We start from the raw sequence: 25,087 nt of genomic DNA, 5'->3' as shown, positions 1-25,087 counted from the left end.
CAGCCTGGTTTGCATATAGAATTCCAGCTCGGCCAGAGCTACACAGCGAAATCCTATTTTGGGGAGAGGGGAGGAAAATAAAAATGCAGGAGCAGCTCTGAAATCTTCTGGAATGAGAGCATGCTGAAGTTTATAGAGAATGGTGGAGGCAGAGAACTCATTACATTAGACTGTGTCATTTCGCAGCCTCAACCATCCCGGGGACCCCAGGCATTCTTTCTGTTTTCAGTCTGTTGCTCAGAGAGAAATGGATAAGCAATCACCCCTTATTGCAGAAAAATAGTCAACATTTGACAGTTTTAACAATTAAAAAAATTATTGACACATCATTCAAATGTTCCTGTTTTAAGTATTCAGGTGAAGATAGTTTCTTCTTCTGACTTTTATGACCAGTATGACAATTAACAGTTTTAAAAGGCTTTAGAGAAATATATTATTATTATTATTATTATTATTATTATTATTATTATTATTTACTTTAGTAAACCTATTTAGTGTGTGTTTGAGAGAGAGAAGGGGGAGGTCTCCTGCTCATGGTGCTCTGTGGCATACACCAGGCCAACTGGCCCCTGAGTTTCTGGCTGCTTAGCCTGGCTCCCCCTCCAAATTCACCGTGAGAATGCTGGAATTACAGATGTGTGCCGCTGCAGCCAGCCTTTCATGTGGGCTTGGGATCTCACTCCGGTCACAAGGCTGGAGCATCACTCTTACCCTCTATACCATCTCCCTTGCCTTACTGTTCTATTCTTTAAAATAGGTATTTTTGTTGTTGAGAAATGGACATAATTTCAAATACTTGTATTTGGTAGCATGTTTGGTTTGTGTTAGTAAAAAAGAGAAGCTAACTTGAGACACAAGTAATTAGTAGTTAATCTACAAAGGAGCATACTTGGTTTACTGTTAATCCCACTGGTAGAGATAAGACCACTACCATAGTTTAAAGCCAAATTTAAAACAAACTGTAATTAAATGCTGGCCAGGTGGATGAGCTCTGGTCAGATCCATACCTGGTTTCCAGGAAATGGCCCTGAGTCAGGGTTTGCAGGGACTTAAAAAGGCAAAACCCACATGTCCCATGAGGTCCAATCAGGGGCAAGTATACATCCTGACATACCTTTTGACTATATCCAATCAGGGACAAGCATACATCCTGACATATTTCTTGCCCACGTACCTCCCTCTCACATGTAATCAAGCACATCCAATGTAGTTGGGTCACATTTGTTAAGCAGAGTTGAAAACATATGGCTTGTTATCTCCCATAAACAATAGCCTCCAGCATTTCAGGAACTAACTGTCCTTGGACAGGCAGCTTGCAGATCAGAGGCATTTTTGTTTCCTGGATCTCTTAGACATAGTAATTAAAACTTAATATGTAACTTTGGCTCTCACATTATCACAGGGTCAGACAATAACTGAATAACTGAATATGGGTAGCTGGATGTTGGAAAATGTGATACTAGGTGTGTTATCTCCTCTTGTAGATATGCAAAAGTCATGATTCAAGCCCAAATCTATCTGTAAATATTCTGAGATGCAGGGTTTACACAAAACTGACCTTATACCCAAATCCACATCCTTTTCTTTGTTAAATGACTGTCTCCTTAGGACTCCCAGAGTTATGGTCCTTTACGTTTTGTGCAAGATTTACTGTCTTTTTGTTTGAAACATTTTAGTGCCTAAGAAAAAAAACTAGTCTTTTGGGTTTTTTTAAAATTTTTTAATTTATTTTTGGAGGCAAGGTCCCTCTACATAGCCCTGGCTGTCCTGGAATTCACTTTGTAGACCAGGCTGCCCTCAAATCAACAGAGACCCTCCTGTCTCTGCCTGAGATTAAAGCGTGTACCACCACCGCTGGCTAGAGCTAGTTTTATCTCATTTGAGCAGTATGTTGAAATGCTCATGCTGAGGCTTCTCGATTCTCTGCACACTTGTAGCTTATGGTGCTGGAGTTATGACAGAGGTAACTGTCCTGTGAGGAAAGATGCACCTGTTGATGAAATAGAATTATTCTCTTTGTTTAAACTATAAACTTTGGAAGTGAAATTATTCTGACATTTGCTGTCACATTTTCATAGGCTTTCTGTAAATGTGACATGGTGTTTTTGTCCACCAGGGACCTCATCGGGCTCTTTCAGGGAAGAATTTGTGAGGCATGAACAAAGCAGGTCCCCAGGGGCTGGCGGAGCCGTAGACTCATCTGAGACTTCCCACATTTCAGGGTTTCACCTGTGCTGCTAGATCTCCTCGCAGGGTTACTGCAACGAAGCCTGTTGGCCTGTGCATTTTGTAGCTGGGACAGCCGAGTGAGATTTACCCAAGGTTCCGAACAGTTTGTATTTCCTGCAATCCCTTACATTGTAAAGTCTGCAATTTAAAAAGTACTTTTCTTCGAGGTCATTTGAAAGTGGTTCAATTTTTAAAAGTATGCATTTAAATTTAATATTGTTTACCAATTAAACAATACTTTAAAAGACCCTAAATTTGTTCCATCTCTCACATGTTAGGCACTCACAATCATGTGTCTGTCTATTCAATTTAAGCGACTTAACAATGGTACCTCCAAAGTTAAGTATGGCCTTTCCATGCAGTTTAGACATGTCTGGAAACAGCAGATTAAATTAGATGATACTTAAAAGATGCTTTAACTTATATCTGAGTTCATTTGCTGTCTCTGAATACCCCAGATAATTTATAAAGTATAGAAGTTTGGTTTGCTCATGACTATGGAGGGTGGGACTTCTAAGAATACAGCACTGCTACTGGCCAGGGCCTTCTCGCGGCATGGTGACATGGCAGAGGACATCATCCAGGGAGAGAGGCAACAAGTGAGCTGACCCCTGCGGTGGGAGATGAATGGAGCCTTCACAGGTGGTTTGTCTGGGTGAAGCACCACCCACTCCTAAGCTCCGACTCTACCACAGACCTGAGCTGAGAAGTATCAGGAGGTCCAGTTTACAGATGGGGAACATTGGACCGAGTTTGGCTTAGACTTGAGCACAGTTGTCAAACTCTAGGTTTCCACATTCTGGGCCACTTTCGCCACCCTCTTGTTCAACCATCTCGGCTTGTGGATGTACTTGGCTGAGTGGAAACCGTAGGAATTCCTCAAGGAGTCTAGTAGGAGGATGCTTCCCATCAATGTGTGTTTATCTCAACAGCGATGCTATTGGCTAAGAAGAACCTCTTCAAGGTTAGCCACAGACAAATGAACAAGTCCAAAAGCAAATGCAAGCTATCTACCAATGCAACCAAATCCAAGCCACCTGTTTATTCACACGTCTGGAGGTGCTGGCGACTCCCTTCTCTCAGAGTACTTTTCAGTAATGTGTCAGGTGATGTGTTGGCATCGTGCTTAGGAATGAGGTGGTTGGAAAGACCGGATGCATGCTTCCCTGGCAGTGGTTAGGGAGTACTCCTATTAGATACTCATTGCCAGACTAGCTGAACTGTCAGATCCCAGCCCAGGAGCCTCCCTAAGCCCTGGTCAGCACCTGGTGTCCAGCTTCAGGCAGGAAGCTTACTCCATGTTCTTCAACAGGCTACTCTCTTCCATGCCCATCTTCACCCCATACAAATGGCTCTCTGCTTCACCCGTTCCTAAGGCTGGGACACTTAGGATCCTGTGTCTCCTGGGTCAGCTGATTCATGGTTAGCATGAATCTGTATTGGTCACCCCTTTGTCTCCACTTCCCCTCAGGCTACTCACTCTTAACCATTTCACAACAATAACCTACTTCTTCAGAGAAAAAGTTCCATTTGGTTTCTTTGTCTGTGTGGTGTCAGTAAGTCTGATGGTTCCCTGCTGATTTCCAGGTTCCCCGAGACAAGAGACTTCTGTCTGTGAGCAAAGTGAGTGACAACCAAGAAGACCAGGATAAAAGGTATGATACGTGTAAGGAGATAGGTTTGCCCCTGGAAATAACTTCTTGTCTATACTTTTTGAAAAAGAAAGCCAGGCACAATGGCACACGCCTTTGATCCCAGTGCTTGGGAAGCAGAGGCAGGTGGATCTCTGAATTTGAGGCCATACTGAGTTCTAAGACAGCCAGGGATACATAGAGAGACTCTGTCACAACCCACCCCCCACCCCACCCCCGCCACCAATGGCCTGTAGAGAGGCTCAGCGAGCACTTACTGCTCTTGCTCAGGACCTGGGTTTGATTCCTAGCACCTACATGGTAGGTGGTTCACAATCTTCCTAATGCCAGTTTCAGGGGATCTGTTACCCTCTTCTGATCTCTGTGGGTCCCAGACATGTAAGTAGTGCATGTAGATGCACATAGGCAAAATATTCACACACATGAAATTAGATTACAACCATAACTTGAGCTGGAAGTATGTTTTCCAGAAGAGGTAGGGTCAAAAGCCTTGCTTCTTCTGTCTTTTGGGAGTCTGGACCAAAACTTGATCTCTTGCTAGGAAAAGCAAACACATTTTTGCCTGTGCATCCAGAGGGTCATCAGCAAGTTCCCTCAGTCAAAGAGCTGACGAGGAGGTTAAAGGTCAGGAACTCGAGGTGATTGGCAGTAAGGCCCTGCTGCTGAAGACAGGTTTCCGCTCAGTCCTACACTCTTTCCTGCAGTCTGGCCCTTAAGGGAATGAGACTCTTCAAGAGTTCCTCTTGGTGAGGGAAAAGCAATTACTGAGCCCAGAGAGGTAGAGACTCTGAGCAGCTGCCAGCACCATCCAGATGTTAGGAGGTGGTATGTCATCTGGAGGAGCTAAGAAGCTGGGTAACAAGAAGACTAGATGAACCAAGATTAGAAGGGGAGGGGACATCACAACCTGCTTTCTGATGAAGCCAGATGGAGGATGTCACTTGGCTTGTGTAGTTTGTCACCTTTCAGTGGTGACTTAGACGGCTCCCCCAGTCGGTCTCGGCAGGCTTTCACACTTGCTGTGGCAGTCTGGAGTGACCGTAGGGGCCTTTCTCTTCTGGATAGGATTAGGTGAAGAAAAAGAGGGGACTAGAAGGGACTGAAATGCTCAGCTGTTGCCCCCAAAATCACCCATGCAGGCTGTCCTGCAGTGGGATGGAGAGGGACTCCTGTCGGAGATTCTCACTTTATTCTAATTACCCATTTGAGAGGTTTTTTTTTTCTTGAAATTCTGTGGCATGAAGTCCTAAAGTTAACACTATTCTAGAAGTGTAGTTCACCATATAGTGAATCTATGAATATTTTTTTTTTTAAACCAGAACATTTATTTTATGACTGGTTGAAATCCTCAAGAATAACTGGATGCTGCCACAGCTGCCCTGGGGTTTAGATGTTGTCCCTTCACGGACTCCATGTCTGAATCTTCCATAGACAATTTTCAGGTGCCTCATCCGCCCAGTCCCGGTACTGTTCGTCTCTTAGCCTGGGCACTCTTGTTACACTCCTGGTGCACTTGGCAGGGCAGCCACCTTTGCCACAGGCTGACTTCTGAGCACATGGTGGTAGGTTTCAGAGCACATCGGTGGCACAGCGTGTGCGCCTTATTGTGACGCTTTCCAAAGGACTATGTTCCTTTAATCATCTTGTTTCTGCCGCTGAGGCCAAAAGGGATCTACGCAGTTTTTAGAGTAACAATTCGACTAGATTTATACAGCTCTTTAGCTTGCTTACTTTCTTGATAATGAGAACACTGAAAGATGTTTTGACTTGTGCTTCTTGGTTAAAATTCATGTTTTTGTAATAAGTAGAAAAATAAATCTGGCCTGAAATAAACTGAAGAGAAATTTGAATATTTTGGCAAGGCCAGTAGTATTGTCTGTAAAGGGTCCCGGGTGGCTAATGGGTTACTGCCGTGTTTGCTATTTTGGTAGACGAACCCATTTACAGCCAGCCTGCAGTGTGTTATCCACAAATATTGATGGTTCTGGGTGAAAAGGGTTAGCGAAGTTCTAGATTACAGCTAAAGAGATGAAGGAATGCCCAAGGGTATTCATTCATCATATTCGTCTTGCTTGGATCCACTAAGGCGGTCTTGTTATGGCAACACAGTTTTGGTTTTTTTTTCCTGTTTGTTTTTTTAACACAGATTTTATAATGAAATATTCAGAACAGGGCCTTTATGAAATACTGGTGCAAATGGGTGGTCTGAATTCTGGCATCATTTGGCTCACTGGAGTCACATTAAACATAATGTCTGAATCTTTACTGTGTCTTCTATGTGACCACTCTGTTGTTTAACCATGAGAACAGCTTACTGCTTACAGTCCTGCGTTTGCAGACCTGTAGGCTTTATTCCTTGGGGTGTTAGTTTTTAGAGTCAGCGCTGCAGATCTGTGATAGCCTCAGACAGATCGTCAGGTGTCTTTCTGTTGTCCTTGCTTACGTAGAGTCATTCTTTCTGAAGCTTCACTGTGAAATTCTATCTGAAAAAAAAATCAAAGCTAAAATCACCAACTCTTGCCTGGTAGGTAAGCGCAGAGACTATTCATCTCCTTTATGAAGAGAAAAACTGGGAAAGCTTGATTCTTGAGAAAACCAATTTTATTCAAACGTTTATTTTTTTCTCTCAACACAATATGCCAGTTAACCCCAGATAGGACATGCTGGATAAAAGTAACTCAAATTCACAATGAACAAAGACGAAGCTCAATAAAAACTTGCACTTTCTCTTCTCTGTTCCAGAGAACCATTCACAAACGCTCCTTCCCCAGCTTAGCTGAGCAGTGGGTCTTTGTTAGCAAGATCACTTTTTAATATCTACAGCAATCTCACATTCCTCTTTATTCCTGATCTCTACCCAAATTCTTTAATATAAATGAAAGTATTTCATTATATTCTGCCCAAACTTAACTTTCTAAACTGCTTTCTTTCTCCGTACCACAGCGGTGGTCAATGATCCCATTGTACTTCAGCATTTCCTTAAACCCCTAAAGTAATTAAATGCTGGGATATCCATGGACTGTTATTTCTTAGCTGATGAAAATATTATAATGATAATTTCTTATTTTGTTTCATAAGTAGTGAAAAATATCCTTCCTGTCAACCCTTCAAATTACCATGGCTGTATCTTTCCTCTCTCTGGTTGAGACAAGGTTTCACTTGATAGCACAGGTTGGCCTGGAACTCAGTAAGTAGCCCAGGCTGGCTTCAAACTTGAGTAGTCCTCCCTTAGCCTCCCAGTTGCTGGTATTGCAAGCATGAGCTGCCACAGGGATCTCCATTGAGAGTGTCATTCATACACAGAGCAGAGGATGGAGCAAGGAGCCCCGCCCCCCATCCGACGGGGCAGCACACCAATCCATCCCACGGGGCAGGCAGCACACCAATCCATCCCACGGGTCAGGCAGCACACCAGTCCATCCCATGGGGCAGGCAGCAATGACAGGTTTTGCGTTTGTCCTGTCATCCACCATGTTCTCCTCAAACCCCGTCAAATCCCCCCCCCCCCCCCCCCCCCCCCCCCCGTTAAATCATTTCACCTTTACTTCTAGTTTGTATCTCTAAAAACTAGGGACTTTTTTTGGGTTATTTTTGAGACAAGGTTTCTCTGTGTAGCTTTGCACCTTTCCTGGAACTCATTCTGTAGCCCAGGCTGGCCTTGAACTCACCTGGCTCTGCTATTGCTGGGATTAAAGGTGTGCACCACCACTGCCTGGAGGGACATTTTATTATAAAGAAATAAATAAAGTTTATTAGAAACAAAATCTTAATAACTACTTTAGCAATATTAAATATTGCCAAATTCACAGTTAAAGTCACTGCCTCAAAAGTCACAAAACTTCATACTTATCATTTTGATTGTTCAAGTTAAGGTCCAAATAACATATAACATCTACCTATTGTTGTTGGATGTTCAGGTTTTATTTATTTATTCAAGACAGTGTTTCACTGTGTAACCCTGGCTGGCCTGGAACTTGCTATGTAGACCAGGCTGGCCTGGAACTTCCACCGGCCTCTGCCTCCTGAACACTGGTATTAACGGCATGTGCCACCATGCAGGGCTGCTAGTTAAGCTTTAAAAGCTGCTTTTACTCTAGACCGTTCCTTCCACCCTTCTTCCTCTTGTGCTTGTTTCTGCCACGATGAATTTCCCTTGTCAGTAAGGGTGTGCCTTGCCGCCCATTCTGATATTCAGTCTCCCGGCTCTCTGATTATGCAGAGCTGAAAGTTAGATGTCAAGACATGGTAAGATTTAGGGCCGTCTTTACACCTTTTTTTTTTTTCCCCAAAGTGGGGTGTGTGTTTTATAGAAGGTTGTGAGACCTCACTCTGTGCCACCCAGGTGCACACGTAGTTAGCACTCTTAGTTCTAATGACACAAAGATCCACATCCCATTGCCAAGTTCCTATCAGCCCTTCCCCTCACGGTTTAGCAGGATGGCTGCCCGCCACGGTTGCTTTATCAGGGTTTTTTAAGTGGAGATGCATTCTAATTCTGTCATGTCCCGGGTCTGAACACACAGAAACTGTCTTGGCACCAGTGAAGCCCAGAGCACTTTGAGCGGAGGTGAGAACCGAGTGCAGGTCCTGAAGACTGTCCCGGTGAACCTCTGCCTCAGTCAAGACCACGTGGAGAATTCGAAGCGCGAGCAGTACAGCGTGTCCATCACCGAGAGCCCGGCCGTCATCCCGGTGTCGGGCATCACCGTGGTGAAAGCCGAGGACTTCACGCCCGTGTTCATGGCGCCCCCGGTGCACTATCCCCGCGCGGACGGCGAGGAGCAGCGCGTGGTCATCTTTGAGCAGACTCAGTACGACCTGCCCTCCATAGCCAGCCACAGCTCCTATCTCAAGGACGACCAGCGCAGCACCCCCGACAGCACCTACAGCGAGAGCTTCAAAGACGGGGCCTCGGAGGTGAGTCCCGAACACAGCTCTCTCCGTCTTCCGCTCAGGGGGTTGTTTACCTACTCTTGTTATTTTTAATGCGTTTGCTGGTAATTTGGTATTTTTAAATATGTGGAGGTATATTTCTGTCTTGTCTCTTAGGTTATGTTTTGTTTTGGTTTAAGTCTTAAATATTTCTGAGGGGTTAGGAAGAAACTTGGTCAAGTTCCACTTAACTGCTTCTCAGTTATCATCTTCATCTCTTTGACACTTTCCAAATGGTAGTGGCTAAAAATGTTGCATGCCCGTTGTTATTTTTAAACACTGTAGCTCTTTGCAGCTTTTGTCAGACTGAATACCCCAGGTGGTGGCATTGTCAATCCAGTGTCTTTATGTGTGTGTACTTTGTAACAAATAGAGAGATCGTAGTCTTCTCAGGCTGTACTCACAGTGCAACCGTTTTTGTTTATCTACATGTTTAGATTCACAAGTTCTAATTGCATAAATGTAGAATTTTAGTAACTATATACAATTGGGTAGTCAACGTCAGAACCACAATCCAGAAAGTTCTTACCTCAAAATGGACCTCTCTGATCTTGAAGTATTCTTTCTCTTGGCCCTTGGCAATCACTAATCAGCCTCTGTCACTGTAACGTTACTTCCTTTAAAACTTCATGTAAGTTGAATACAATATATTCTTTCATATTGTCTTCTTTCATTTAGCATATTTTTTGGATTTATCTATTTTTGTTTATATGCAAACAGTTTGTGTTTTTAAATCGATGATCCCAAGGTGAGTGTATATCACAGTTTGTTTACCAATCCATTAGTTGGTTGGTATTTGGTTGCTTCCAGTTGGGGGTTATCATGATTAATGTTTTGCTGAACAGACAGGTGTATGTTTTAGCAGGTGTAGTCTTTCATTTCTTGTGGGTGCCTAGGGCTGGGATCAACTGCTGGATTATAAGGTATACGTGTGCTTTATCAGGCACATAGATAAAGTATAGCATTTATGAGTTATTTTTATTCTGATCAGTGATGTAAGAGTATTCCTGTTCTCCATACCACGTGCCAACATGACTAGTCTGCCTGACTTCAGCTATTTTAGTGATAATTCGGTGGTGGCCATTCTGTTTTCAACCTGCATTTCTGTGATGTCTCATGAGTCTGAGTATTGTCTCATGTAATTGTTTGCCTTTCCTTTTATCTTATGTGGAGTGTCTGTTCAAGTCTTTGGCAGTTTCTTTTATTAAGTTATAAAGATATCTTTAGGTAAGGGGAATGGATATAAGCTTTTATCATCTATGTGCTTTTAAGCCCAGGGTCTTTGTATCTTTACGTAATCAGATCAATTTATCTTGTTAAATTTGTCTTATAGTTTATGCTTTTAAATGTTAAGATGTCTTTTTCTAACCCAATGTCTTAACAATGTCATATGTGCATATATGTGTGTCTAAACCAATGTCTCAACAATTTTCTCATGTGTATGTCTAAACCAATGTCTCAACAATTTTCTCATGTGTATGTCTAAACCAATGTCTCAACAATTTTCTCATGTGTATGTCTAAACCAATGTCTCAACAATTTCCTCATGTGTGTCTAAACTAATGTCTTAACAATTTCCTCATGCGTGTCTAAACCAATATCTTGATAATTTTCTCATATGTGTGTCTAAACCAACATCTTGACAATTTTCTTGTGTGTGTTTCTGGATAGCTGGTACTTTTCCCCCTTAGATATAGGTTTCTGATCCACTTAAAAAATAATTTTATAGTTTTTTTCTAAGTGTATTTATTTCTGTCTTTTGGAGACAGGGTCTATGTAGCCCTGGTTGTCCTGGAACCCGATATGTAGACCAGACTGTCCTCAGACTTGCAGAGATATTCACCTGTCTCTGCTGCTTAAGTGCTGGGACTAAAAGCTGGGACAATGCACCTGGCTCTGAATTTGCATTTATCATCATCATCATCATCATCATCAACATCATCAGGTTTTCTGAGACATGTTTTCTCTGTGTAACTCTGGCCATCCTGGAACTCGCTCTGTAGACCAGGCTGGCTTCAAACCCAGAGATTCGCCTGCTTTGGCCTCCTGAGTGCTGGGATTAAAGGCATTCACCACCTCTGCCTGGCCTAATTATTATTTTTGATGTGTTTATTGTGTGTGCACAGGCAGATGGAGGTCAGAGGACAACTTTCGAGAGTTACTTTTTCTTTCTACCATGTGGATCTTGGAGACTGAACTCAGCTTGTCAGACCCCACCTGCTGAGCCATCTCTGGCCCATCTTAGACATGGTGTGAAGCAAGGCTGGGGTCCCCTGTGTATCCTGATACCTCGTTGTTCCAGCACCATTTATTAATTTTGAAAAGACATTCTTGTGTCCACTTACTGCCATGGACTCTTAGGTTGTCCACGGAGGATATCATTGGGGGCCAGCTCTCCGATTCTTGACCTAGACTGCAGTGAGCACATGCTTTGTCATGGGGGAGCATTCCCCGATGATGAGTGAATGGCATGGGCGTTTCCAGGCCTATAAAGTGGTGTGTGGAGGGACTGTTGCTTTTCTCAAGAGAGGCAGGGACACTGGCGCCATGCCAAGTGCTCTCATCGGGCTTCCTGTTCAGTGCCATTGGGACAGAGACACCGAAGAGCCGTGAGCCACCTCTGATGACGACTGTTTCATGGCAGGAGGGTGAAAGGCTACACACGTGTGATAGATGACAAATTAGCTTTCACGACAGCTCCACCCTTGCAGTAACGAACTCACGCTCAGTACTGGAGGCCGGTTTATATGACCCATCTCCTAACACTGTTGGGGATCAAGTTCTTACACGGGAATTTTAAGGGACACAGTCACACCCCAGCAGCAGCAGCATTCTAAGTGACAACCATGTCATGATTGTCACCTGTGTTTTTTTAGTGGAGGAGGACTGGTCATCGTAGCCAGTAGGCAAACTGTTACTCACCTGTCTCCTCGGAGAAGAGTGTCACTTTAAGATTCTTATTAATTCTATTGCATAAGATAATGACCCACCCAGTGTTTGTTTAAAATCTGAATGTTCCTTATCTATCCCAGTAGATATGGCTTATCTTTCAGGTTGGCCAGCAGCAGTCACTCTCAAAGGGACACTAGCAACCCTGCCATGGCTGCCACCGGGTGCTTATGAGTGCCTGTCACATTCTCTGAACTCGGGGGGTAGGGGGGCACAGTCAGAGCTAAGCAATTCTCTACCCCAAGGGGCTATCACGTTTCCTTGAATTTGGTAGTTTTACAACTAGACTTAATGGCCTTGTAATAAAAAGGGGGAAAATATATGCCAGTCAGCTTATGTGACAACACTTAAGATCAGCACCAACCTTTTGGAGTTTTAATCTGAGTAAGGGATCTTGCAGTCTGATACTGTAGAATACTTGACTTGCCCCCAAGTTCTCAGGGGTGCTGTTAGAGAACAGCACATAGCTGAAGCCTCACTCAGTCCCGTGGAAGTCCGTGATTTTTCGTGTGTGGATTGCCATTGGTGCAGAGATATGTAAGTCACAGAAGAGTGTGTGGATGTGGACCAAGGAGCTGTCACACTATTTGGGGGACACGTTATCAGATATGTGTGTGATGGAGATAAAGAAAGTTGTGAAGGAACCTTGTACTTGGGGCTTTTTTGGAGTCCTTGAGTTAGTAAACTTGCTGGATATGAAAGGGAAGTCCTGCTCACTAGTCAGCTGTTCTTTCTGTCTCGGAAAATCAGGGTTTGCTTTGCAGATGTTTTTCCACTGAAGTGACGTGAGTTGAATGATCTATGAATCTATGATCTGTGACATAGATCATAGATCTATGGATCTGTGATCGTTGGCCTTCTCCTTGCCAGGTGATTGTAAGCATGAGTGTGAAGTCGTTCACCAGGAAAATTTGATTAAGGAAAACTTATCTAAAGACTAGTATTTCTTTCCAGCAAACCCCAGAATGTCTGAGACTGGCTGAGTTGACAACATTCATTGACAAATGAGAGAGTACGAGGCAAGGGAGCAGTTTGGGTTGGATCTTGTGTAATGTAAACCTGGGGACCTCTGTAACCATTGTTCTGGAGGTGCGTGATTCCGACATGGCCGGCCAAGGGTGTCTTTGCTCAGAAAGCTACAGTTACTCAGAGGAACTGCTGCTCGCTTTGGTAGCTGCCATTGTGAACGTGGAGTTCAGGGGAGGATGGTGCCTCTCTGTCAGTCTTGTCTGTGTCACACTGGAAACATCGCTGCTGTGTGTAGCAGTCAGGAAGTGGTATGGGTCCTCCTTGGTTGCGACATGCCCTCATGGAACACACGTGCTCTAGCACATCGGTAGCACAGTTTGTAATGGGGATTGAACTTGGCCCTACACATGGTGAGCGAGTGAGCTACCGTCAAAGGACAGACATCCTAGCCTTGGATTTTTTTATTCATGAGTGTGATGAATGCTCTCCCGTACTAGACTAAAAACATTCATGAAAATGGGACCCGCTCTGGTCTTGTTTAATATAGTAATTATCACACGTGATTTATCAGCTGGTGTGAAGAAAATTTTCAGCATAATTGGGCAGAAGATTGAAAGAATGGTAAAGCTGAGCTGGGCGGTGGTGGCGCATGCCTTTATTCCCAGCACTCGGGAGGTAGAGCCAGGCAGATCTTTGTGAGTTTGAGGCCAGCCTGGTCTACAGAGTGAGATCCAGGAAAGGTGCAAAGCTACACAGAAAAACCCTGTTTCCAAAAACAAAAACAAACAAACAAACAAAAGTGGTAAAGCTGAAACCAGTGTTGAGTGAGGAAAGACACAGCTTTGTTTAGCTGTATCACATTGCCCCACAGGTAAAGAGTTCTTGTCTTCTTGTGGTATAGTCTTAGCCGATGTCTTCTCTTTGCCTCTCTCCTCAAGAACAAAACTAAAATGCTAATACTTATTTTAAATATGCTGGTATGTAAGGATCTAATATATGTTATCACACCTGTTAATTGAAAATACATCCTTTTCATAGAATGTGTTGTAACCACGGTTCCCCTCCTCATCTCCCAGATCTTCCCCACCTCCCCATCCATTCAACTCCATGACTTTTCTCTCTTTAGAAAGCAAATGGACAAAGAAAACAAAGCAGAAAAAAAAAAAGCACATAAACAGGGAAAAAATCCAAAGAAAAAGCAGAAGAGAGTGCACGCATCTGCATACACACACACACACACACACACACACACACACACACACACACACCACACCATAAAAACATCAAATTGGAAACCATAATATATAAGCAAAGGGCCAGCATGGTGAAAAAAATGCCCAGACAAAGTGTTATGAAGCAAAAAAATCTCCCCTAATAACCTTGTTTGTTTTGAGTTGGCCAGAGATGGGGCCGGCCCTACGTGTGGTTTGTACACACAGTATCATACCTTCTTTACCGAGTCCAAATGAATAAGAAATCTGTAGATGTTTTACATGACACTGTGTCTATTGGCTTTTTTATCACAATGTAAATAATATTAAAAGGTTTGCGTGGAGTGGAGGACCCCGACAGCTGTGGTCAGAAAGCCCTAATGAAGCATCTGGTTCTAATTATTTATTTATTTTTTTGTTTTTTTGAGACAGAATTTCTCTGTATAGCTTTGGAACCTGTCCTGGAACTTGCTTTGTAGACCAGGCTTGCCTCTGCCTCCCAAGTGCTGGGATTAAAAGCATGCACCACTACCACCTAGCTAATTGTGATGTTTTCTAATCTACTTAGTTTTTTTAAAAAGATTATAAAAATAACATAATAGAATTAAAGAAAAATTAACATTGAAGAAAGACAGTCACACACTTGGCATCAGCTTTTTATTTATCTATCTATCTATCTATCTATCTATCTATCTATCTATCTATTTATTTTTTACTGCACATATACATTTATGAGCTGGAGCAGAATTCTGGTTTTGGCCTGCATTTACTGACAATGTTTGAGAGAATAAGTTCTCACAGTATCATATGTTCTCACACCACCTGGGAGAGTAGAATCACGGGCTTCACAAGTCCAGTGTGTTCCGAGTCCCGTGCCATCCTTAGGCTGCCAAGCTTGGTGGTGTGGAGAGATTCATATGGGCCATGCTCTAATGCTGACTCTCCAGGGTTGCTGGGATTGTTGCAGAGTCCTTGAACACAAACCTTGGAAATCATCCTTCCTATCCAAAGCCATTTCCTCAAATGCCTTTGAAAGCATCATGGAACTGTCCTACTTCAAAATTTCCTAATTCTTAACCATAGACCAGCTCAGCCGAACAGAACTTTTGTAACAATGAACATGTCCTTTTGTGCCTTCCAATGGGATGAGTTGATAGCCAGATTTAACACCTTAGTGGCTAGCTGGCTGAGTAAGTGAGCAGTCAAGTCTTCAACAACTTAGGTTTGCATAGCACATATGGCTAGCGGCTACTGCGGTGGACTGTGAGGATCTAGACCATGAGGTCCTTCCTTCTTAATTTGTCCATGGCTGTATCCTTGGCTCTATGGATGCTCCGCGATTGTACCCCTTGCCTTTCTTTCTTTGACTCAGGGTGGCCCCCTTTTACCTGAACTACTACTTTCTCAGCTCCTTTTGTCAACCAAAGCCACAGATGATGGAATCTCCACAGACTTCCTGTTTCTTCCTGACGGTGCCCACTCTACGTGCTTCCTCTAGGATACATGAATGAATAAGTGATTTAGCACGGACTTCATGCCCAGTTGTTTGCTCTATTTTAGTTTACTTTGTTGTTGCTTCTTATGTAAATTTATTCCTCTCAACCAATTTTTTTTTTTGAGGCCAAGACGGTATCTTTTATAATTTCTATGTTTCTTCTGGTGCCAAGCAGATGGTGAAGCTCTAGAAAATTCTCACTGAAGAGTTTGCAGATTGACTGATTGCCAAAGAAACACAAACCAATGCATTCGATTCCCCGTCATGATTACTCAGTCAACCAACACTTGTGCAGTGTGCACGGGTTCGTGTGGGTGGTTAAACTTTGAGGGAAGACCGTCTTCTTGGGTCTGAGGAATACGACTAGATATAAAGAATTGTAAATATGTCAATAGAAACTGCAGAGTAAGAGCATGCTGAATTCTGGACACGGTGGGTGGGGGTTGCGAAGGTCATTTGGCAACTCTTGAAGTACTGGACAAAGAATGGAGGTGGGAGGAAGGAGGGGTTCCATGGACAACTCAGAGTCAGAGAGGGAGGACCAGATGTGTGGACAACGTGTGTGTATGCCCTTTCACCAATATTATATTTGCTTTATAGGTCAAGAGTGTGTGTGTGTGTGTGTGTGTGTGTGTGTGTGTGTGTGTGTGTGTGTGTTCTTGTGTGTGAGCATGGGCCACGGCATGTGGGGAGGTTGGAGGAAAACGTAAAGATGCCACTTAGCCTGGCATTAAAAACTGAAACTGTCTAAAGGTAGCAACATACACACACACACCAGGACCCAGACTGCTGTTTGTATAACACTAACCTGTAGTGGGTAGCTGTTCTATCTATGACCTTGAAGCACCACCCCTAGAGATGTAGCAGGTAACTGCCCTACCTGCCTATGACCTTGAAGTACCTGCCCCTGGGGCGTGGCTTGGGGCTACCCTTCAGACCTGAGATGCACACACTTTGGTAGATCTCTTCTCTCCCTCGTGGGTTTGGATGCTGAGACAGACAAGGCAGAAGAGCAGTGTGGGATTGTAACTGGGCCTTCCAGGACCCTATGATAAATCTCCTGTGCTGTAGTGAAGTTTCTTCCCTAATAAATTCCTTTACCCTTTAAGCAGACTCCATGGATTACTCGCATTACTAACCTTAGAGCCTCCTCCCAAAATCTACTCTAAAAACATCTGCTAAGAGAGGTGCTTAGAGGATCCTGGGTACAGCCAATATGTTACTAGTTACTAGGATTTAATACACATATAAAATGTTCATGCTCTACCCATCATGCTTGAACTGGAACTCACTCTCTTAACCAGGCTGGCCTCACCACAGCGTATGAGTAGCATTTAACAGAGAAAATACCACACAATTCTATATGAGTGTCAGGTAAATGAGCTAAACTTGAACCTTGGTGGTCCTACCCTAGAACTATGCTTCTAACCTCTGCACTAGTGTGCCTTTTGCTCTGTCATTTTGTCTCTGCAATTGGTCTTCCATTAATTTTGAATTTGTAACATTTGGAATGAAGTGTTAGAGACAACATAAAATTGAAGACATGGTTTCTATGTTTGAAGACACAGCATCCGAAACGTTTTCCCCTCCCCAGGAGATGATGAAATGGGAACAGGAAATGGTTACCACTATATTATTATTTACATTTTTTTTTAATGTTTATATACATTCTCAGCCTATTGGTTTAATTCTACAATTTAAAATTTTCAGAAATTTCGGAGTGCTTCTGTTGGTGCTGAAGAGTACATGTATGACCAGACAACAAGGTAGGTCACCAGGGGAGGCATGTAACTGATAGCCTTTTACATTTTTTATTCTATTATTTTCTGTGTAAGGTGTTTTTTCTGCATATATGACTGTGCACCACATGTGTACCTGGTTCCCGTAGAGCCAGAAGAGGGCGTTCCATCCCCTGGAACTGGAGGAGCTACAGATGGTTGTGAGCTGTCATGTGAGTGCTGGGAACCAAACCTGGGTCCTCTAGAAGAGTAGTGCTCCTAACCACTGAAGCATCTCTCCAGCTCCAACCTCAGATTTTTGTCAAATAAAAAGATTTAAAAGAAAATCTTAAGTGATATAAATAAAACATTTCAAAGTATCTAACAGAGAAAGCAGAGTTCATCCCAATCCTGTAAGTGAGGTCACATTTGAGTGATCTTTGCTCCAAGCCTTTGGAGACTAAGGGGTGAGTGGGCTGAAGTTCTTAACCCAGTGGAGAGGGACCAGTGATTCACAAAGTGCAGAGTTTATTAATGGTCCCCTTCTGTGGTTTATCCCACAGTGTAACCAAAACAAATTAAATAAAAAAAATATATGGTTCATACCTATTATATTAATTTTAAGCAATCGATACAGTCTACAGAATTAGGAAAAGTCAATGTTTTTTATTTTATAGATTATATCTTAAAAATATCAGAGAAACTGTTCGAGCAAAGACCTGCAGCTCTTTCTGCAATGAGCTAGACAGTAAACATCAGACACTCTTGTCCCAGTAAAACCTTATTTGCAAAAGCAGGCAGTAAACCAATCGTCGCAAGCCGTCTCCTCTAAGCCCCTGATGTGGAGCGGCCTCACCATGAATCTTTTTGCAGGTTTTAAAACAAGAAACAGGCCAATTTTTGTGGCACATGCCTGTGATGCCAGTGGCTCAGGGGTTTGAGGTAGATCTGGTCACAACCAAATTCCAGGGAAGCGTAAGCCGCAGCAAGACCCGTTCTCAAAACGAAACACGAAAGGGCCAAGGATGTAGCTCAGTGATAGGACCCTGGCCTGGAACGTGTGACATCGTAGCTTTAATTCCCTTTATTGCAAAACAAACAAACAAAATGGAGGAAAACAGCCCTGTTAGGGAGGGAATTCAATGCTTAGTAGTGAATGTTTGAATTATTTTGAATTTTCATATTTTGAAATATTTTTAAGCAAGTTGTGGCAGATGCAAAGAAAACTGGGCAGATACATAAAATGAAGAGAAGCAGTGATGTTTGACTTGTTCTTAAGCTGAATGTCCCAAGATCTGCCCTTGGTTCTTGGGCATGAGTTTGCCCAGCACATCCTGGACTTTCTCCCCACTTAAACCATCTAGTTTATGAGCCACGGTTAAAAATACTGTGTGTGTTGTGTAGCACTGACCCTTGGTCTGCACTCATTTCTGCTGCTATATTCTGTATGTTGTCTGTATAGTAAATATTTGTTAGTATTCATATAAAATACTGTTGACATGAAACTTCTCGGGGGTAGGAATGCTCAAGGGAGCTGGCTGCTCTTTCTTCTTTCTTTGCAGTGGAACATTTCAGTACACCCTGGAAGCCACCAAATCTCTCCGTCAGAAGCAGGGGGAGGGCCCCATGACCTACCTCAACAAAGGACAGTTCTATGCCATAACACTCAGTGAGACCGGAGACAACAAATGCTTCCGACACCCCATCAGCAAAGTCAGGGTACGGACCGCATTTCTCAAAATAAAAGTACGGGGTGACTGGAGGGGTGGAATTGCTCCCTCACATCCTTGTGGAATGGCATGGGAAAAAAATTCCAAAATAAATAACTCAGACAGTTTGGTGCAAGAGAACCTATTGGCTCTCAGTTTATCATTTTAATCAGTAACCGATAAACCCCAGGGGAGCAACTTGGTTGAACATGCTTTTTCACTGTATCCAAGGAATTCTTCTGACCTCACTCACGGCTGGTAGGCTATGTGGTTGTTTTCAGTTGATCTGTAAATCAGGATGTGTTTGTGGGTGCAGGGTGGCTGAGAGTATTTCCTGCCTCGCCCTGGACCATTACAAGCCTTACAAAGCCTTCTGCAGCCCCCAGCGCACCCAGGACTCACAAGGTGAGGTCCGATCCCCACCTGCAGTGGCTTGGAGGGATTTCAGGTCATGAGTATCAATCTCATCCGTGGGAAATGACACTGGAGCCCCTCACTGTCTGTTTTGGGAGCCTGCCAGTGCCTGGCATGTCTACCTCTCCCAACAGGGAGGGGGCAGCTCACTCATCTCTTCTTGAAAGGAAAGTTACTGCAGACTTTAGAAAGGATTGAAGGACTTTCCTGGTGTGTTGCAGAACAGATTTTCCCAGTTTCCTATAAACTGCTTTGTGCTGCTGAGAGGACCGTGTTCTGTCCGTAGCTGAGTCCTACTAAGCATTTCAGCTTGAGAAGTAGGGAACCTTAGCACATCTAGAGCACAATGACCCCACCACATGTCTGCCAGGCTCCTATGCACGGTGAGCCCATCGGAGGTCAGAAGGTTCCAGGACACTGTCCATTGTGGGCAACATTAACACGCTCCAACCCTGTGGCCAGAACCAGGATGGAGGGCACGCTGCGTCAACAGGTCACACAGTGACAGTGTCTTCGTCATATGAGGGACTGTGCTAGGCACCGCATATCCAATAACTTATTGAAACTAACCACGACCCTTTTTAATAGTAATAACATCACTCCCTGTACTATTGTAATAGTACACATACGAGAACTTGGCTTTCAGAAGCTAGGAAGTGGCGGCAGCTGAGATGGGAGGGGCCCCGGCCCAGGTGCCAGCTTCCTGACTCTTCTAAGCATTGGGCTGGGCTTGTCTGGTCCCAGTCTGTGTGAGCTCTGGGCTCCATCCCCAGCACCACCAAGGAAACCAACTACGACCAGAAACGGCTCTGTGGAGCTTCCTGAAGGGATGAAAAGCAGAGAAATTTCTCCCAGGGGTCTCCATTCCAGACAGGGGTGTCTGGGAAGAATACCTGGGATGCATTTTTTTTTCTTTTAAAAAATCTTAAATCCCAGGTTAAGAGTTTAATCATATGTGCATGAGTTCCAAGTACCATGTGAACACTCTGAAAAGGTGGCAGCCATTTAAGGATGAGACAACAGCTTGAATTTCCCCAACAGTTCTACTTTGTTGGGATCATGGAAGTCCTTTAATATGAAAATTTTGTGCTGGGTATGATGACGCACACCTTTAACCCCAGCACTGTGAGTTCGAGGTCAGGCTGGTCTATAAAGCAAGTTCCAGGACAGCCAGGGAGACACAGAGAAACTGTGTCTCAAAAACAAAACAAAAACAAAACAAACAAACAAACAAACAAAAAACCCCCACCAAAACCCCAAAACCAAACCAAACAAAAAAAATTGGTTAATATGGAAGTTTTATCTCCTTTTGTTCCATTTTGGCTGAAAATGTGATCTGAACCAGGTTTGGTATCTCTTACCTATAATTTTATCACTTTGGAGGTTGAGACAGGGGCATTGCCGCCTGCATTCCATAAATGACAGTGAATACATATAAATTAATTTAATGGGGGCTGTTTGTAATTCAGGACTGAAGTGAGGTTTGGATTATTTCTGTGAAATAGAGTTAGTTTCTCTAGCTCATGTAAAGAAAAGCCACGTTTTTTTTGAAGTGTACAGCTGCCCTTGGACTTTTGGGTTATAAATTAGTGGAGGTTTTAAATCTCTGTTTATCAATGAGTTTGTCTCCTAGCGTTTCTGTATTTCCTGTGTGACTCTCTTTACCTGCTCCACTCCGGCCTGAGGCACTTCCGTGGGAGAGAGGTGGATGCCTGCTTCTTTACAAATGGCACCAATTCCATTTCAGACACAAGGTTTCAGACTTATTTACGCCCAGTGCAGACCAAACGCCTTTGGTGTTCTAGCTAACCACACAAACCAACCAACTTGTCAGGTTACTTTGTCTGATTGTTTATGGTGATGCAGTAAGAACTGATACAGGATTCTGTGTCTCTGTGCTGTTTCTAATGTGTGTGTGTGTGTGTGTGTGTGTGTGTGTGTGTGTGTGTGTGTGTGTGTATGGGTGTGCACGTGCATGCACAAGTGCCTGCTCAGAGGCTAACTTGTGGGAGTTGGTTCTCTCCTTCCACCCTGTGGGTCTCTGAGGTCTCACTCAGGTGTCAGGCTTGGCAACAAACACCTCGACTCACTGAGGCATCTCCTGGCCCTATTCTCTGGACTTGTTTTTTTTTTTTTTTTCTTTTCTTTTTGAGGCAGGGTTTCTCTATGTAGCCCTGGCTGTCCTAGAACTCACTCTGTAGACCAGGCTGGCCTCAGACTTAGAAATCTGCCTGCCTCTGCCTCCCGAGTGCTGGGATTAAAGGCCAGAGCTCCTACCATACCTGGCTTTTCATACTTTCCTTAAACAATAAAAGGTACATTCTAGAAACACACCCATGGTGGAGCTGCCAGACGTGGGGCCTGTGTGAGGCAGTGGGATGCTGAACAGAGGGTAATGGCTTCTGTTCTCTCCTGTAGAGTGTGGTGATGGTGGTCTTCAGTGAAGACAAAAACCGAGACGAACAGCTGAAATACTGGAAATACTGGCATTCCCGGCAACACACAGCCAAGCAGAGGGTCCTCGATATCGGTAAGTTGCTTGACTCTCTAGGCTCTGGCAAGCTGGCAGGCTGCCAGTCAGAGCCCAGTGCAGTGACCACAGCAGGGGCTTGTGTAGCCCTTTGCCAAGCCAGGCACTGGATTGTGCATGCTATCTGCGTTAACACACTTAGCGCACAGATCAGGCTGCACATCAGTCAGGCTGAGCAGAGAACAGCATTTCCCTTCCATCAGCTCTAACTTCTATAACAACAGCAACGCATTTGCAACAACCGTGCCAGATTCTAAGACATTTCCAGCCCTGTGTTTGAGCCAAACAGGTCGGATAAACCCTTGTCCCCTCTACATAATAAAACTCAGGCCCATTATGATCAAGAGCCCTCGAAAAGGGGGGGTGTCATGTGACTCTATAGTGACCTGTTATCTGCAGCTCTGTCCCAAGTCCTTTTCATTCCCGTGTATACCTGCTGCAGAGTAGGTGGTCAGGGAAAGATCTGAGAGACCTTGCCTGCCAGTCAAGAAGAACTGAGTCTGCTGAGATTCTCGTATACTCCCCAATGCAGTATCTGCTCTCTGGAGACTAAGCAGGCACCGGACAGCACCGTCTACCCAGGTTCCAAACAGAAGGCAGACACCATGCCAAGTAGTCAGGTAGTTCCTTGCCAAGGTTGGAAAGGATGGCGTATTGGGAGGCAATCCAGATGGTATCTGAGGGGCTGGAGAACCAGAGGGGAAGCCACCCAGCGGGAGCTGGGACCACAGAGGAAGCAGCTTTCCACTGGGAGGTGGAACCCTGGAGGAGCAGCAGCCAGCCACAAGCTCAGTGCCAACTGGGAGAAGTGCCCAGGCTTTCCTGCTTCTGAGCTCCCTGCCCGGGCTTCTCACGGGTAGATCGAACCCAAGGCCAGGGGGCACAGGCCCCGAGACGTAGAATTTGTGGAGATCAGCTTCCTAGACCCAGAGAGGAGTAGGAGGAACTGGGGAGCATATTTAAAAATTTCCAGACATTTCTTGAAAGTATAGGCAGTAATAGATGGGTTTAGCAACATTATTCATATAAAAAAATACCTTTTCTTATATTTATGGTCATAACCCCTTCTTTAGACTGAGGCTGTGGTCCCAGTGAATGTAGGCAGAAGGCAGATTTTTCACCGGGCATCATAAAGTATTAAGCAGTAAAAAGATACTTGCTTTCATTTCTGATACAACACAAGGGCTTTTGTGGATATTTTCCTCGTGGCAACCTCGGTAACTCCCTGGACCAATGGCAGAGATTGGCCAGTGACTAGGTTAGAGAGTCACCAGAGGACATTTGGAAACTAATTTAATAGACTCCGTAGAAGCGTTAAGATACTCCCTTTCCTCCTTTCCCTCAGCCCCCCACACAGAGGGCTTCGGTGGACTGAGGGAGACACACAGGGGACAGGGAGAAGGGTCTACTGTGTGAGTGAGTTCTCCTCAAATCAGGACAAGTTCTGGGATAAGAACTGTCTTCCTAATCCAATCCAGTGCTCAGAAACCCCGAGACCGGGACAAAGGACCGGGGAGACTTGCCCTAACCTGTCCTGTAACCGCCTGTGTAGAGCAGAGGAACAATTTTATTTTATTTGAAAAGTTAGTCTTATAATTATTGCTCAAGAAAATGAGAGAAGCAATTAAATAGAAATATGGGCTCAGTTCAAATAAGACAAGTAATAAAGGCGTCTTGCTGGCATGTCTGGCGGTTCAGCTCTAACACTGTTTCAGGGTTAAGTTTTCAGGGATGGCAGTAGTTTCCCGCCTCTCTAGCTCTTCAGATAAATCTCTTCTTTATTACCTCCCATTCGCCTCCAGCCTTTTCTCCTCCAGAGAGCTCCCCAAGCATGTGTGAATGCGGAGTGCGTGTGCATGCAGATGTGCACATGCACACTCACACAAGTGCACTTGCACACACACACACACACACACAAACACACATGCAAACACATACACACACACTTTACCTTTGAACTGAGTTTTCGCAAGAAGCTTCATGGGAGACTGGGCTGCTTGCTTCCAGCCTGAGACCAAAGCATAAAATCAGCTTTTTCTCCTATGATTTCAGAACTTCGACTTGAACTGCAGCTTGAAAATTGTTCAGGGAGAAACTATGTAGCTGAAGGTTAAAGCCAAGCTTCAAAAAACCACATTCCCTGGCTGGAGATGGCGCAGTGCTTAAGCCTTTTGCTAACCTCTGCTCTTGCAGAGGACCCAGGTTCAATTCCCAGCACCCACATGATTGCTCACAAGCATTTGTAAATCCAGTTCCAGATCCAATGCCTTTTATGTCCTCCCTGGGTACCAGGTATGCACATGGTACACATAAATCCATGCAGGCAAAACACTCAGAAAGTAAGATAAATAAGTCTAACAATAACAAAAAGACAGTTCCCAAATTTCCACCAGTGTCTGTGGTTAAGTTCATCTGAGCCCTCCAGGCGGGGACCTTCAAGCTGGAATAAGAAACTGAGGCAAGGTCTCTTTAACTGAAGTTCATTGTGTGTGTGAGCATGGGTGTGCCACAGCGCCCATGTGAAAGTCAGGACGCTTGTGGGAATTGGCTCTTTTTACCATATGGTTTTCTGGAATTGAACTCACGCCCTCAGGCTTGGAAGCATCTTTTACTGGCCATCTTGTTGACCTAAGCCTAAGTTCTTTCTTTGATACAGGGTCTCACTCTGTAGCTGTGGCTGACCTGGAACTCATCTGTAGCCCAGGCTGGCCTCAGTTTTAAAGGATCTGCCTACCTCAAGTGCTGGGATTAAAGGCGTGTGCTACCATGCCCGGCAGTCTTTAGAGGTGGGCATTATAGGACTCACAGTCTCTAAATTATGCCTGCCACAGTTTTGAGTATGGGCATGAGTGTATTTTCACCTCACTTTGTAGGGTGCTAAGGTGACTAGCCCCCATCTATGTTCCCTCCATTTTCACTCCTATCCCTGCCAGAGGTCAAATTCCATAGACCCCTCCCAACCACCACAGACCTCCTCCCACCATAGACCTTCTCCCCTACAGACCTTCCCCTCCTACCACAGACCTCCCCCCCCACCACAGACCTTCCCCCCCCACAGACCTTCCCCCCCCACAGACCTCCCCCCATCACAGACCTTCCCCCCCACCACAGACCTTCCCCTCCCCCACCACAGACCTTCCCTCCTCCACAGACCTCTCCCACCACAGACCTTCCCTCCTCCACAGACCTCCCCCCACCACAGAACTTCCCCCCCCACAGACCTTCCCCCACCACAGACCTCCCCCACCACAGACCTTCCCCCACCACATACCTTCCCCC

At 44.4% G+C, this 25,087-nt stretch overlaps 1 protein-coding gene across 2 annotated transcripts in view; it reads left to right on the top strand.

The window, feature by feature from the left end:
* Grhl2 (grainyhead like transcription factor 2) overlaps positions 1–25,087 on the top strand; it is a 142,884-nt gene that overhangs the window by 43,909 nt on the left and 73,888 nt on the right. For both annotated transcript variants that reach the window (XM_059247562.1, XM_059247561.1), the window contains exons 3-7: positions 3,817–3,884; positions 8,405–8,798; positions 17,148–17,203; positions 18,718–18,874; positions 21,697–21,808. In XM_059247562.1, the coding sequence (XP_059103545.1) occupies positions 3,817–3,884; positions 8,405–8,798; positions 17,148–17,203; positions 18,718–18,874; positions 21,697–21,808 (787 nt within the window). The remainder of the gene's footprint in view (positions 1–3,816; positions 3,885–8,404; positions 8,799–17,147; positions 17,204–18,717; positions 18,875–21,696; positions 21,809–25,087) is intronic.

This window comes from Peromyscus eremicus, chromosome 20 (genome assembly GCF_949786415.1).
Source record: "Peromyscus eremicus chromosome 20, PerEre_H2_v1, whole genome shotgun sequence".
Classification (NCBI taxonomy): domain Eukaryota; kingdom Metazoa; phylum Chordata; class Mammalia; order Rodentia; family Cricetidae; genus Peromyscus; species Peromyscus eremicus.
Note: the sequence above shows the minus strand (reverse complement) of the source record. Positions and strands in the feature narration are given on the sequence as shown.